This window comes from Chrysemys picta, chromosome 5 (genome assembly GCF_011386835.1).
Source record: "Chrysemys picta bellii isolate R12L10 chromosome 5, ASM1138683v2, whole genome shotgun sequence".
Taxonomy (NCBI): domain Eukaryota; kingdom Metazoa; phylum Chordata; order Testudines; family Emydidae; genus Chrysemys; species Chrysemys picta.
In genome coordinates this window covers 59,742,468-59,758,139 of record NC_088795.1, presented here as the reverse complement: position 1 = coordinate 59,758,139, position 15,672 = coordinate 59,742,468, and the positions used below count along the sequence as shown (strand labels likewise).

Genomic DNA, 15,672 nt, shown 5'->3' with positions numbered 1-15,672 from the left:
TAATATCACCCTAGGCTATAATGCATTACAAGTATTTTTCCATTTTAGCTGTATTTGCAATCCTTTTTGGCCAGAGAATCTGAAAAAAATGAATGAAAAAACAGGGAGGTTGTAGGTCAGGACTGAGATGTATGCAAAGCTGGTTGGAGAAGCTGCTGTACTATTCCTTGTTCTAGCCACTGCTGGGAAACCCTCAATGTCATGAAACATTTTTAAAATATTTTTCTTTATTTGATGGTGCTTTGAGTATGTTAAAATGAAAGTGCTGCAAGTCAGCAAAGTAATTTTGGACTTATTACTTGTAAATTCTATGCATTTGTGCAAAGATCAATTCTTTTCTAGAGTGTAATGTATTTTTGCCCCCTTGAAAAAGGGAGAATGACAAATGTAACACAAGAAACAGTGAGTTCTAAGTGGAAATAGTTGGTGGATTTCCAGTTAGAATGGTTAGAGAGGCCAAATGACAAAGTAAATTTGTGTTTAAGATGTGTCAGAATACAATTTGAAAGCTTCTCTTTTCTGTCAGCAGTGCAAAGTCCTCTCAAACCTCCCAGACCTCTCTTAAATAGCAATCCTTCAGAAAATGAGGCTCCCTTAGTTGTCTCTGAAGTGTCTGAAGAATGGAAGTGCCAAGAAAATCCCAGTAATGTGACCGGTCCACTGCCAAAACCAAGATCAAAAGGCAATCTCAGACCTGTGGTCAGAGATATTCAAAGCAAATCACAAGACAATCAGGAAGAAGTGAGCCAGCCTCGAGCTGAAAGGGAGCCATCTCCAAGTCAGCCAGTGTCCCTCTTAGATAATAACTTATTGGACAATCACATGGTGATGAACAGTATGAATACAGAAAAAAGCCAAAATAGTATTGGTTCAAGGATCAAAGCTTTTGAATCCCAAGCAAATTCTGATATCTCAGGATTATCAAAGAAACCAGAAATTGCTCCACGATCATTTGTCCCAAGACCAACTGTTTCTACAAAGAAGCCAATAATAGCTCCAAAACCAGAGCTAGGGGCCAGGAGAGCTTCAGGAGAGTCGGGTTCATGGACAGAAAACACACAAAAAGATACATCCAGGAAATGGCACCCTCAACCTCAAGAAGCCAGGAGTAATGTCATAACCAAACCTGAATTGCCAAAGAAACCAAAACCTGGCCTTGTAAAAAGTACTAGTAATGATTTGCTTGATGCAAGGAATGGGTCAGCTTCAGAGAACAATGATGAACAGAAGAAATTCCCAGTTCCTGCTCCAAGGCCACTCGTTCCCAAAAAGTCTCTTTCTGTAGAAAGTCCTGCCCCCCATTTGACTTTACTAAAACCAACCATCACTGCTCCCAGTCTCTCGGTAGCTACCCAAGCAACAGCTTTCAAGTCCCTGAGAGAGTCATCGGCTCCAACCAACCTCTCAACATGTACTTTGCAAAGTAAACCAGTTGGGGAAGGAGATCTTATCAGTTTTGATGATGACGTTTTGCCCCCTAGTTCAGTTAGTGCAGTTCAAGAATGTACCAGTTCTGAAGCAGGTAAGAACAAGTGCAAGAAGATAAATTGTGAACATGGTTACAAATTTGCATGCACATGATATTGTACATATTTACAGTGGTATTGGTATATGTGTATGTAAAATTCTATGCTTGTCATTGTATTAAGCTTCATGTGAAATGACATGGACTCAGAGATCAATATGATTGACCAATAAGGTTCCTAGGCTGTGTAATTCTGAGAACATGCCAGCTGGATTTATAACTTAATAGCTAAAATAATATACAATAAGCTCAATACTATACTCCAGATGCCACCTCCAGAATGCATCATGATCCCTTCTCAGGCGCTGGAGACATCTTGCCTTATGCTACTTAAGCTATCTTGTACTATCTGATTAGCTATCTGAGCACCTGTGGTTCATAGCATCTAGCTCCTGGGCAGTTAAGTAATACATGTATAGATATTTATTCCCCATTATGTCAGCGAGAGAAGCATCAGAGTGCATTGTGTTTTGGAAAATCATGATCCAGCACACTAAAACACCGTGCACCATGAGTGGAGGAAATGAGTGCCATTATCATAGAATCATAGGAATGGAAGGGACCGTGAGAAGTCATCTAGTCCAGGCCCCTGCACTCATGGCAGGAATAAGTATTCTCTAGACCATCCCTGACAGATGTTTGTCTAACTTGCTCTTAAAAATCTCCAAGGATGGAGATTCCACAACCTCTCTAGGCAATTTATTCCAGTGCTTAACCACCTTGACAGTTAGGAACTTTTTCCTAATGTCCAACCTAAAACTCCCTTGTTGCAATTTAAGCCCAGTGCTTCTTGTCCTATCCTAAGAGGTTAACAACAATAATTTTTCTTCTTCCTCCATGTAACAACCTTTTATGTACTTGAAAACTGTTATGTCCCCTCTCAGTCTACTCTTCTCCAGACTAAACAAACCCAATGTTTTCAATCTACTCTCACAGGTCATGTTTTCTAGACCTTTAATCATTTTTGTTGCTCTTCTCTGGACTTTCTCCAGATTGTCTACATCTTTCCTGAAATGTGGCACCCAGAACTAGACACAATACTCCAGTTGAGGCCTAATCAGTGTGGAGTGGAGCAAAGAATTACTTCCTGTGTCTTGCTTACAACACTCCTGCTAATACATCCCAGAGTGATGTTTGCTTTTTTTACAACAGTATTACACTGTTGACCAATATTTAGATTGTGATCCACCATGACCCCCAGATCCCTTTCTGCAGTACTCCTTTTTAGGCAGTCATTTCCCATTTAGTATGTATGCAATTGATTGTTCCTTCCTAAGTGGAGTACTTTGCATTTGTCCTTTTTGAATTTCATCATTTCAGGTCATTTTGAATTTTAATCCTATTCTCCAAAGCACTTGCAACACCTCCCAGATTGGTATCATCTGCAAACTTTATAAGTGTGCTCTCTGTGCCATTATCTAAATCACTTATGAAGAAACTGAACAGAACCAGAACTGATTCCTGCAGGACCCCACTTGATATGCCCTTCCAGCTTGACTGTGAACCACCGATTACTCTCTAGGAACAGTTTTCCAACCAGTTATGCCCCCACCTTATAGTAGCTCCATCTAAGTTATATTTCCCTAGTTTGTTTATGAAAGTCAAGATATGCAACATCTACCACTTCCCCACTATCCACAATACTTGCTACCCATTCAAAGAAAGCTAATAAGTCAGTTTGATCCAATTTGTTCTTGACAAATTCATGCTGACTGTTTATCACCTTATAATCTTTTAGATGTTTGAAAATTGATTGCTTAACTATTTTCTCCATTATCTTTCCAGGTACTGAAGTTAAGATGACTGATCTATAATTCCCTGGGTTGTCTTTATTTCCCTTTTTATAAATTGGTACTATATTTGCCCTTTCTGATCCTCTGGAATCTCTCCCATCTTCCATGACTTTTCAAAGATAATCATTAATGGCTCAGATACCTCCTGAGTTAGCTCTTTTGAGTATTCTAGGATGTGTTTCATCAGGCCCTGGTGACTTTCACAGTTTGTATTTCCAGAGCACATAATTACTTTGTTACATGGACTGCATGTTTGTTCATATAACTGTAAGTTTGTCAGTTAGTACATCCATGTGAAATCATTTTTCACTTAAAAGCTACTGCGTAAATTTTGGAAAATGTGATTGATTCAGCTAAGCTCGTAGGGCTAGAGCTGGGTGAATAATGTTTGTGGGGTTTTTTTGGTTTTTTTTTTGGTTCACTGGCAATTTTAAAAAATCAGAAAAGTTTTGTTTTGGATCAAACTGAAAACTTTTTTTTAGTTTTTCAGCAACTCGAAATGTCAAAAAAAGTCAAGTAAAAACAAAACATTTTGCCAATGTTAAAACAAAATGTTACATTTCAACCTGACAAATTTTGTTTCAACTTTCAGATGTTTTGAGAAAAGGAAGGAAAACTAGTTGGACAAAACAGGTTGTGGTGGTGCTGCTGCCTCCCTTATCAGCTTTAAGCACAGTGGGTAAGCACTTACCTGGGATGTGTGGCTATCCATTGTCATTTATAGTGGCAACTCAGTTAGGCTTGGCAGAATTTGGTTTTTTTTTTTCCTTTATAATTTTGACAGATAATATCAATATTTTTAAGCATTTCCCTCCTGATTTTTATCAATTTAAATTTTCACAGCTGTGCCAGATTGTGGGGTTTAAACTTCTTAAAAATGATTATTTATTTAAATTTTCATAACTGTGGGTTTGGCAGTGGGTGGGGTCAGACAATTATTTAAGGATGGTAGACATTGAGATAGACAAAGTTAAAACTGTTATAAAGTTATGACTGTTCAAATGCAAATTTTCAACATCATGTCAAAATATTCAAAATAAATATCCTTAATTTGAACTCCAATAAGTTCACAAGCAGAATTTTTCTAACTTTGCCTATCTGTAAATTTTGATTATTATTGATGGAAATTTTTTTGTCATTTTTTGATTGTGTACAGTGAAGTAGACATTGACCAATAAAAATCTAATCCAAGCCTATTTGTAGTCATTCATGATGACAATGGAGAGTCATTTGGCCAGAGATGGTGCCTGGTAATTAGGGAACTCACCTGGTATGTGGGAGATGCAAGGTCAAATCCCTGCTCTGATGACTATTTTATTTATTTTCAAGAGGAGAGACTGAGAGAGCCCCATGGCGGAATATTCTATAGTCTTTTGGCTAGGACACTCACCTGCAATGCAGGAAACCCAAAGTCAAATTCCTTCTCCTCAGCAGACAAAGGGAAGAATTGCCCCGGGGTCTCCCACATCCCAGGTGAGTGCCCTAACCACTAGATTAAGGCTTATAAGGGAGGTGGTGCCACCACCAGCAGCCACCACAAAAAGTTTTGACTTTTTCAGTTCAGTAGAAACCGTTTGGCCAACTTGACCAAATTTGCAAATAGTTTTGGTTGACCTGAAACTGCATGTTATAGCAAATAATCTATTTGTCAGAAAAATTTGAGGCACTTTTGAAAATCCTATTCGGCCCCTATCTGCATCTTTAGACACCTAAATATCTTTGAAAATATGTCCCTCAGAATTTAGACCATAGGTCCTGTTCCTGCAATAAATGGACCCTGGTGCCCACACAGAGCTCATCACAGAATTGGGAATTTAGATTGTAAATTCCATGCGGTGCAGTGACTGTCTTTCTATGTTTTTGTATAGTTCCTAGCACAATGCACCCTTCAATCCTTATGGGGGGGTTGGGAGGAATATATCTATTGAAGGGTGCATTGTGCTAGGAACTATACAGAAACATCTATCAGTTATGTTTACACACACTAATTAATATTACATTGCTTTTATTGCTAAATTTTTCTTTCTTTCTTGAACTTTGCTAACCTTACAAAAATGGGTTTGATAAGAATTCAAGCATGTGCTGATTTAAGCCTGTTCATGGGCCATATAGTACTGTAATAGCTGTTGCTAACATAAAATAACATATTGGAGACTTTTAAATAACAGTAAACAATTTACTTAACTTGTTTTTGATAAGACTGTACAGATAGCTGTTGCTGGCCTGCCTGCCTAGCTCCAAGTACAAGCCACGTCCTTCTGCTGATAAGGCTCATTACATACAACACTATGGGTAACTTTGGTTCCTACTTCAGAGTTCCAGCTATCATTACAATACCATCAGTTTTTAAGCAGAATTCCCAACTGCAGTCCATAAGGAGTGCCTCTTAAAAACAGATGATACAATAAAGCCCATGATGAATGAAAAACATTTTTGAAAATGTGAATTTGGGAATGAGAGAGAGAGAGAGTGTATGAGAGAGAGAGAGAAGGGTCTAACACTTTTTAGCAGTTTGTTTCACTTAGCATTAAAAATGTTCAGCTATTTGGAAACATATACATAAATAGTACATGGTTGTCACATTAAGTTTATATTTATTAATGGTAATGTGTTCTCATTATAACTTGTGCTTTGCATAATTGGATGGAATTTTGATTTACTACCTCTTCCTTTCTGTATTGACGTAATAACTCCAGGATGGATTTAGGAAGGAAACTGTAGAAATGCCTTGTATATTAAGTTCAGTACTGCTGATAGCAATACATGTATTTTCAGAACTGCTTTGAATCATTTGCTAACAGACTGCTTTTAAAAGAAGTGAAATAAGGCTGACCCAGCATTCTGTTGGCAATGAAATGTGCTGCAATGTAGGTGATCAGCTCAGGATAGACAGAGCCCTTTTCTTCGTGGACTGATGGGGTCTGGAACACTGCAGAAGCAGTATCATTCCCTGGGGGAAGAGAGAACTTTTGAATTACTTGAGAATTACTTCCTAGTCCACTCCCGGAAATGTAGTGGGACTGGAAATGACTGGCTCTGAATAGAGTTATGTTTAGCTCTTTTTGTCCGGAGGGATGTTGCTGCAGTGCAGAGCAGAGCATAAGACTTTTTTCCAAACACTCAAAGTAAAACTTGTACTTCAGTGGTTAAAGGAAACAAACAAATATAAATATTCTGGAGTCCAGCTGACAAGCAGTCAGGCAGAATTCTTACATTTAAAGGTCCAGTACAAAGAAAACAGAAAAGACCAGTACTCACCTGCTTGTAACTGTTGCTCTTCGAGAGGTGGTGTTCACGTCCATTTCAATCAGGTGTGCACGCACCACGTGCACTGTTGTCGGAAACTTTTTCCCTTAGCAGCTCCTGTCGGGTCAGCCAGGGAGCCACCTGGAGTGGCACCCTCATGGCGCTCAGTATGTGACCCTGCTGACCCAACTCCCCTTCAGTTCCTTCTTGCCGGCTACTCTGATAGAGGAGAAGAAGGGTATTGGAATGGACGTGAACAACACATCTTGAAGAACAACAGTTAAAAGAAGGTGAGTAACCATCTTTTCTTCTTCGAGTGCTTGTTCACGTCGATTCCAATCAGGTGACTCCCAAGCCCTCCATGGGGGTAGGGTCAGAGTTAAGGAATCAGTGACTGGAGCACTGCTCTACCGAGAGCTGCATCGTCTCTAGTGTGCTGTGTGATGGCATAGTGGGTGGTAAACGTGTGCACCGAGGACTAGATTGCTGTTCTGCAGATCTCTTGGATGGGCACCTGGGCCAAGAAAGCGGTGGATGAGGTTTGAGCTCGTGTCGAGTGGGCCGTTATAGCCAGGGCTGGGACCTTGGCGAGGTCATAACAGGTACTGATGCAGTCCGTAATCCAGGAAGAAATACATTGTGAGGAGACCAGAAGCCCTTTCATCTGGCCTGCCACCGCTACAACAGCTGGTTTGACTTCCTGAAAGGTTTTGTGCACTCAATGTAGAATGCTAGTGCTCTCCACACATGTAATGAGTGGTGGAACCTCTGCTCCTGTGCATTAGCATGTGGCTTGGGATAGAAAGCTGGTAGAAAAATGTCCTGTCTGAGGTGGAATTGGGATACCACCTTGGGCAGGAAAGCTGGGTGCGTTCTGAGCTGTACTTTATCCTTGTGGAAGACTGTGTAGGGGGGGTCGGAAGTTAGTGCTTTTAACTCCGGCACCCTCCTGGCCGATGTAATGGCAACCAGAAAGGCCACCTTCCACGAGAGAGACACAAGGGAACATGTAGCCAGTGGCTCGAATGGGGCTCCCATTAGTCTAGCTAGGACTAGGTTGAGGTCCCAAGTCGGTACCAGTGGGAAAGACTGAGGGTATAGCCATTCCATGCCCTTAAGGAAACGGCCCACCATAGAGTTGGCGAAGACTGAATGCCCCAACTCTCCCGGGTGGAATGCTGAGATGGCCGCGAGGTGCACCATGATGGATGATCCGGCCAGGCCTTGCTGCTTCATGTGCAGTAGATAGTCCAGGATGAATGATATAGATGCCTGAAGTGGGGATACGCGACTGCGATCGCACCAGCACGAGAACCATTTCTATTTGGCCAGGTAGGTGGCCCTGGTGGCTTCCAGGCCATGAGATAGAGGGACTTGAGGTCTGGGTGACGGAGGCAACTGTGGTCCTGTGTAATCAGATCAGGAACGAGCGGCAGCGTGATGGAGGTGCCCACTGACAGCTCCAGAAGCGTGGTATACCAGTGCTGGCATAGCCATGCTGGAGCAAGCAGAATTACCTCCACCTTGTCTCTGTGGATCTTGAGGAGAACCTTGTGAACGAGTGGTATCTGAGGGAAGGCATAAATTAGACGGTTCCCCCAGTGCATCATGAACATGTCCGAGATTGATCCTGGGCTGTGTGCTTGGACACTTCCTGTTGCTCCTGGTGGTGAATAGGTCTACTCGGGGAAACCCTCACCTTTGGAAGATTGAATGTATGACGTCCGGACGGATGGACCACTCCTGACTGCGGAATGACCTGCAGAGGTGGTCCGCAAGCTTGTTGCATGCTCCCGGGAGATAGAACATCTCAAGGTGAATGGAGTGGGCTACACAAAAGTCCCAGAGGTGGAGAGCCTCCTGACGGAGAGGGGAGGAGCAGGCTCCGCCCCGCTTGTTTATGTAAAACATGGCAGTGGTGTTGTCGGTCAACACCGCCACACACTGACCTTGCAATATTGTATGGAAGGTCTGGCAGGCTAGTCTCACTGCTCGGAGTTCCTTTATATTGATGTGGAGCAGGATCTCAGATTGTGACCACATGCCCTGAGTCTGTAGGTCTCCTAGGTGAGCCCCCCAACCCTGGTCTGACGCATCTGTTACTAAGGTCATGGATGGTTGAGGGGTGGTGAATGGGACTCCTTTGCAGACCATGCGACGGTCCAACCACCAACCTAGGGTATATAAGACTCATAACAGTACTATTACTACTGAGTCTAAACGGTCTTCACCTGGGTGATAAGTTGAGGGAAGTCACACCTGGAATGGCCTGAGCCTCAGCCTGGCGTGCCTGACCACATAGGCGCGTGCCGCCATGTGTCCCAGGAGGTTGAGGCATGTCCTTGCGGTAGTGGTGGGGTATTGTCTGAGAGTCTAAATTATGTATGACAGTGTTTGAAATCCGGACTCTGGTAGTATCGCTCTTGCCTGAACCAAGTCCAGCACCACCTCAATGAATTCTATTAGTTGGGTGGGTGACAATGTCGATTTGTCCACATTGAGGAGGAGATCTAGTCTCTGGAAGGTCTCTCTGACTAACCGGACCTGGGACTCCACCTGCTCCCTGGAGCGCCCCCGCAGCAGCCAGTCATTGAGGTAGGGATACACCTGCACCTGCCTCTTTCGGAGAAAAGCCACGACCATGGACATGTACTTGGTGAACACCCGGGAGGCTGTTAATAAACCGAATGGGAGTACCGTGAACTGATAATGTATGCGGTTGACAACAAACCCTGGAAGAGTCTGTGGGCTGGCCAGATGGCTATATGAAAGTACGCGTATTTTATGTTGAGGGCAGCATACCAATCTCCTGGATCCAGAGAAGGGATAATTGTGCTCAGGGAGACCATGCGGAACTTCAACTTTACCATGAACTGGTTGAGTCCTCGTGGGTCTAAGATGGGTCTGAGACCCCCCTTTGCCTTGGAGATTAGGAAATAACAGGAGTAGAATCCCTGGCCTCTTAGCTCCCGAGGAACCTCCTCCACTGCCCCTATGGTGAGGAGCAATTGCACCTTCTGGATAAGGAGTTGCTCATGAGAGGGGTCCCTGAAGAAGGACAGGGAAGGGGGGTGGGAGGGCGGGGAAGAGCAGAATTGGAGAGAATAGCCCACTTTTACTGTGCAAAAAACCCAGCAGCCTGATGTTATGTGGGACCATGCACAGTAGAAGTGGGATAGACCGTTCAAAAAACAGGGGGGGAATGATCCATGATAGTGGCTGGTACGCTGTCCTTGGGCATCCCTTCAAAACCCTTGCTTGGCTCCCGACGATGGCTTGATTGGGCCCTGCCCTTGGCCTGAGGGAAGGTTGGAGGGTCTTCGCCTATTGTTCCTGTCCCTACGGTGGTATGTGTCCTGCCTCGGGTGGGGTTGGTGTTGCCTCTGTTGCTGTAGGGGCTGAGGCTTGAAGGGCTTTCTCTGGGTAGCAGGCATGTGCATCTCCAGAGATTTCATCATTGCCATTGAGTCTTTGAGGCTGTGAAGCCTCGAGTCTGTCTGGTCCAAAACAGCCCTGTGCCTTCAAAGGGAAGATCCTGCAAGGTCTTCTGAACTTCCGGTGGAAGCCCGGAAGCTTAGAGCCAAGCTGTTCTCCTAATGACCACCCCCTAGGCTATGGTACGTTCCGCAGAGTTGGTCAAGTCGAGTGAGGCCTGCAGGGATGTCCTGGAGACTGCCTTTCCCTCCTCGATCAGAGCTGAGAACTCAGCCTTTGACTCAGTGGGGAGTAACACCTTATATTTAGACATGGAGTTCAGCGAATTAAAATTATGCCTGCTGAGGATAGCTTGCTGGTTAGCTATCTTCAGCTGTAGACCCCCGTGGCATAAATTTTTCTGCCAAAGAGGTCCATCCATTTGGCCTTGGGAGTCAGTGCCTGTTGCCCCTGGCGCTCCTTCTCATTCATCGCTGAGACCACCAGGGAGCAAGGGTGTGGGTGGGAGAACAAGAATTCATAACCCTTGGAGGGAACAAAATATTTCCTTTCCACACCCCTGGTGGTGGGCGGAATGGAGTGTGGAGTCTGCCACAGAGTATTATAATTGTTGCCGATAGTTTTAATAACCAGCAACACCACTCTGGAAGGACCCTCCAGAACAAGACTGTCCACCACCAGGTCCTCTGACTCAATGACTTCCTCCGCCTGTAAGGCCCATATTATGGGCAATGCAGCAGAGGAGGTCCTGGTGGGCCCTGTGGTCAATGGGCGGAGGACCTGAAGCTGATGCTCCTGCCATTGCCTCATCAGGCGAAGATGACGAGGAGGCCAGTAGGGGTACTGGGTCGTCGTGGCCCACCATGTGCTCAGGTTGATCCTGGGTAGCATTGGTGTCAAGTGATTCAGCCTGATCAGATGTGACCTAGGTTGTGGGTGGGTCTGGGGACAGTTCCATTGTGACCTCTGTAGTATGAGGGGGCAGTCTGGATAGTGTCACCTCTGTAGTACGAGGGTTGGTTCTATCCGCCGTTGACCATGCCGGATGATGCCCCAACGTAACATACCTAGAAACCCTGGAAAGGGTTGGTAAGCCTAGGGGGTCCAGAAGGGTCACTGTGCAGTGGGTGGCCATTGTGGTTGCTCAGTCGACCTGGCATGCCTCCAGCGCTTGTCTGACCTGTGCCTACTGTGCCGTGAATAGTAGGAGTCGGCCTCAGAGTCCGAGGATCCTGAGGGCGACGACCATGGCGGTGCTGACAATCCCTGCTCCGGCGGTCGGTGCCGAGAAGAGGAAGTCTGGGATCGGAGCTGTGTAGATGATCGGTGCTGGCTTTCCCACGACTTAGACCCGGTGCCGCGAGTCCGATGCCGGGAAATGGTTCCTGTGTTCCAGTGCCATATCTCGGTGTTGGACGATAGAGGGCGACTGCGATCGGTGCCGACTCCTTGGCGCCAGAGACACAGAATGTCACGCTCCCTGCACTGTGCAATCTTGTAGCAGTGCCGGTGCCAGAGGTGTTGTGGTGATGTAGATTGGGAACGGTGCCATGAACAGTGCTGGTCTGGTGAGGAAGAGGGCCTCATCATTGCAGGTTTGTCTCTAGATGGCACCCGTCTAGGTGGTGCCAGAGGCTTATCTCAAACAGCAAGGGCTGAGGCGTAGAACTTTCTATCCGCTCCCTTGCAGCCTCAAAATTATCTGAGGTGGAGGGGAGTTCCAAATCTTCCACCAAGCAGTGCCCTGCTGGAGAGTCTCTGGGTGCCGGACTCAACGGTGCCAACTGGGTCATGGGAGTCAACAGCACGGGATCTTGCTGTTTGGAAGTTCAGTCCTTCTCTGAGGCAGCAAAGTCTACCCAGACGGTCTCGCTCTCTGAAGAGAGCGCCCTCTATCCACCTTCTTATGGCACTTACAGGGGACCAGGGATGTTGACCGATGCCAGGGCACCGCACCGTCCTGCGTCTTCAGTACCGAGGGGCTCTAGCACCAGAGTCCTTCCTCGGTACCGGTTCACAAACCAACACTGGGGCGCTCCACACCGACCTTGAGCCCAGGATTTGGCAGTCGGGTGCCACTGGATGGAGTGCAGCTTCCATTAATAGTTGCCTCAAACAGAAGTCGCATTCCTTTCTCGTCCTGGGTTTGAAAGCCTTACAGATCTTACAGCGCTTGGACTGATGTGCCTCCCCTAGACACCTCAAGCACGAGTCGTGAGGGTTGCTGTTGGGCACAGGTTTCTTGCATACACCGCAAGATTTAAATCCTTGGCTTGAGGCATGCCCCAGAGCCCAAGGTAGGGTGAGGGGAGAACGACCCACTCACCAAGACTATCCTAACTACTAAACAATAAACTAACTACAAAACAAAAGAAAAACTGTGTAGAACTAAGTAATGGCTAAGGGAACACTTGCAATCAAGCAAGCAAAACGCAGTTCCAACACCACCACGGACGGTAAGAAGGAACTGATGGGGGGTCAGGTCAGCAGGGTCATATATTGTGCGCTATGAGGGCGCCACTCCACATGGCTCCCTGTCCGACCCGACAGGAGCTGCTAAGGGAAGTTTCTGACGACCGTGCATGCAACGCGCACGGACCTGATTGGAATCGACGTGAACAATCACTCAAAGAAGAATCATAGCTACATACATTACAGATTGCCCCACCGATCCAAGAGAAATTAAATAAATATTGAACCAGAAATCCTGTGTTAACGCAGAGAATTGCCAAAAAAATTAACTCTCCACCAGAAAAGAAGAAGATTACCACTCTCTTCACCTTTCTGATAGCTTACAATCATCCTATGGATACATATGAAAAGAATACTAGGTTTAATTTTTCAAGGTGTTTTTTATAAACTCAAAAATTAAGTATAGAAGAACCAGACTTTAGTTGTCTGACTTCTCCCGTAGTCCGATGGTAATGATTTTGTTAATGTAGGAAGTAGGCTTGTTTGCTCACCCTACCTCTTATCTGCAGAAGACAAAAGGATTTGCCTGTGGTTTCACTTAAAATCAGTGTAAATCAGGATTAACACCAGTGAAATCAGTAAAGTTGCCTAGGTGTTGGCGAGATCAGAATCGTGCCCCCGTCTCTTGTTACTATTGGCAGCACTATGACATGACAAAGGATCCAGGAAAAGCACTTGCGTGGTAAAAAGTATGGTGACATATTGCACTAACATTAGGTGCTTTCCATGTTCCCATAGGAACAGCTTTAGGTTAGCGAGATGAATCCTCAGTAAAATCCTTTGTAAAGGCATGAAGAGCAGCTATAATCTGCTCCCAATTCCCCCGACCTTTGCATTTGTAATGAATAATGACACCGCAAAATGCCAGAGCTCCACACTTGTTGCTATGGCAACCCTAGAACAGAAGAAGGGGCTTTAGTAGGTGGTGCTTGGGACACAGCACTTACCACTTGTTTGTAAAAGAACAGTTTTACATCACAAATGATAATGTACCGAAACTTAATATTTCTGAAATGCAGCTAAAATATGCTTGTCTAGTGCTTAGACCTATGTATTAGCACTGAACAGATACATCACTGCTTTAGTTAGAGCCTGCTGCAAATATAACACAGCAAACTCTTCTACAGAAAGAGAGAGTCAAACACAAATGTAAGCACACATGATGAAACAGATTCTGTGGCATCACAGCAATTCAACTGGCTTGCTAAAAACTAATATAAACATTAATGAATGTATCCTCATAGCACCCCTGTGAGATAGAGAGGTGTTTAATCCCCATTTTGCAAGTGGGGAATTGAGGTACAGAAAGCTTAAAGCCCTGACTTTTAAGAGTGTTCAACACTTATGAAAAACAAGCCCCAAACAACTTTCCCAAGGCCATATAGGAGGCAGAGCCTTGATTTCAACCCAAATCTCCTGAGTCCCAGTGCAGCCTAAACCTTCTTTGACCAGGGCCGGCCCACAACATTTTGGCACCTGAGACGGGGAGCTCAAATGACGCCCTCGCTTGAGCTAAAACTTTGAAAGGTCTCAATTTTGCCTTCTTCCTGTTATACTCCTCTCCTGGTACTGCTCTGCTCTCCTACCCCAGTAAAGGAGAGATAACAACTTAAAATACCTTGTTCAAAAATTTTAAGTAACACTTAACTTTCAAACGCCTGAACAGCAAATGTAACTTTTCTTGTCTGCATAATAAACACTGGCATTTTTATCTCTTTGAATAATCAAAGTGGTGCTTTCCGTGCCCTTCTTGGTTGCAAAGATTTGAACTGCTTCCTGCTGAAGGTCCACAGTCTGGGCTCATGCTCTACTGAGATGGTTGCAAGGCCGATCAGCCTCTCCTGTGTCATTATGAAGCGTAGATGTGTTTTTATTAACTTCAGCTTGGAGAAGCTCCGTTCTCCACTGGCAACTGTTACAGGAAGTGTTAGAAGTATGCGCAAAGCAACAAAAGCATTTGGAAAGAGGGTGGTCATCTTATTTGTGCACATACCGGTATATTCCAGAACAGCCTTTGGAGTTGATCCTGCTGAAATGTATCTTGAAAGGGCTTTCAGTTCATCACTTAAATCACTCGCATCAATATCGCGGATGTCATCATGTGTCAACACTGTCTCTAGTGCCCTCCATTGCTGGTGTAGGTCTTCTTCAGGTATAGCGAGGAGTTTTGGAATATCATACAACCTCCCAAATATATTGCTGTGTTCCTTGAGCTGCATGAAACGTTCTTCAGCTGACTGTATTGCATAATCAAGCACCTGGTTAAAGAATTCAACTTTTGAATTGTTGTTTGGGGTATCTTATGGGATTATCCTGTGCCTCATAATCAAAATGTCTTCTTCTTCGGTAACTCTTGTATTTTTGAATGGATGGGAAAATAGCTTCAGTGTGAAGTTCCTCTGCCAACTTCTGTGCACTCTTCAGAACGTTTTGAAATCCCTCATCTGACCAGTAAGACTGTAGGAATGACTTTGCTTTGTCCATTTGTTCCACTGCTCCAGATATATCAAGGTCAACACCTTGGAGTCTCTTGCTTACAACGTTTATTTCAAACAGTATGTCATGCCACAACACTAAGTTGTGTATGTTTCTGGTGATTCCATTTCCCTCTGCCACTGTTCTCCCACAAACAGTTCCTGTCATAGCATTATCCTCTGTAATGGCAACTATGGCATCATCCATCTTCCCAATTTGGTGTTTGATAAGTTTTATCGCCTCCACTCGACTTTCCCATCGTGTGGCACTCAGTGGTTTCAGTGTCAGAGTGGATGTTCCCAGATGTTGCTTCAAAATGTGCAGTCGATGAGTTGATGCAGAGAAAAATACATAAATGCTTTGAATTGCATTAAAAAATTCATCAGCCTCACTAGGAGCTGATGCTGCATCACTAACCACCAAATTCAATGAATGAGAACTGCATGGGACAAAAAAAGCTCGAGGGTTTAACTCTCGGATCCGTGTCTGCACTCCTTTGTTCTTTCCTCTCATGTTGGCACTATTATCGTAGCCCTGACCTCTCATGTCAGCTATCGCAATTCCCGTATCTTCCAGCTTTTTAAGAAGCACATTTGTCATACCAGCTCTTGCAGTATCATCAATGTCAATAAATTCTAGAAAATGCTCTCTGACCATCACCATTGCAGGCACATTTTCACTAGGTTCTGTTGTTGTTACAAAACACACCATTAAAGTCATTTGTTT

The 15,672-nt window shown here is 44.6% G+C and overlaps 1 protein-coding gene across 13 annotated transcripts in view; it reads left to right on the top strand.

The window, feature by feature from the left end:
- SH3D19 (SH3 domain containing 19) overlaps positions 1-15,672 on the top strand; it is a 140,562-nt gene that overhangs the window by 83,408 nt on the left and 41,482 nt on the right. For 4 of the 13 annotated variants that reach the window (XM_065597806.1, XM_065597804.1, XM_065597808.1 and 1 more), the window contains one exon: positions 530-1,522. The exons of 2 other annotated variants lie outside the window; for them this stretch is intronic. In XM_065597806.1, coding sequence (XP_065453878.1) covers positions 530-1,522 — 993 coding nt within the window. Of the gene's footprint in view, positions 1-526; positions 1,523-3,910; positions 3,998-4,647; positions 4,792-15,672 lie in introns of all 13 variants that reach the window. 7 more of the 13 variants (XM_065597803.1, XM_065597801.1, XM_065597809.1 and 4 more) reach the window with 4 other exon arrangements.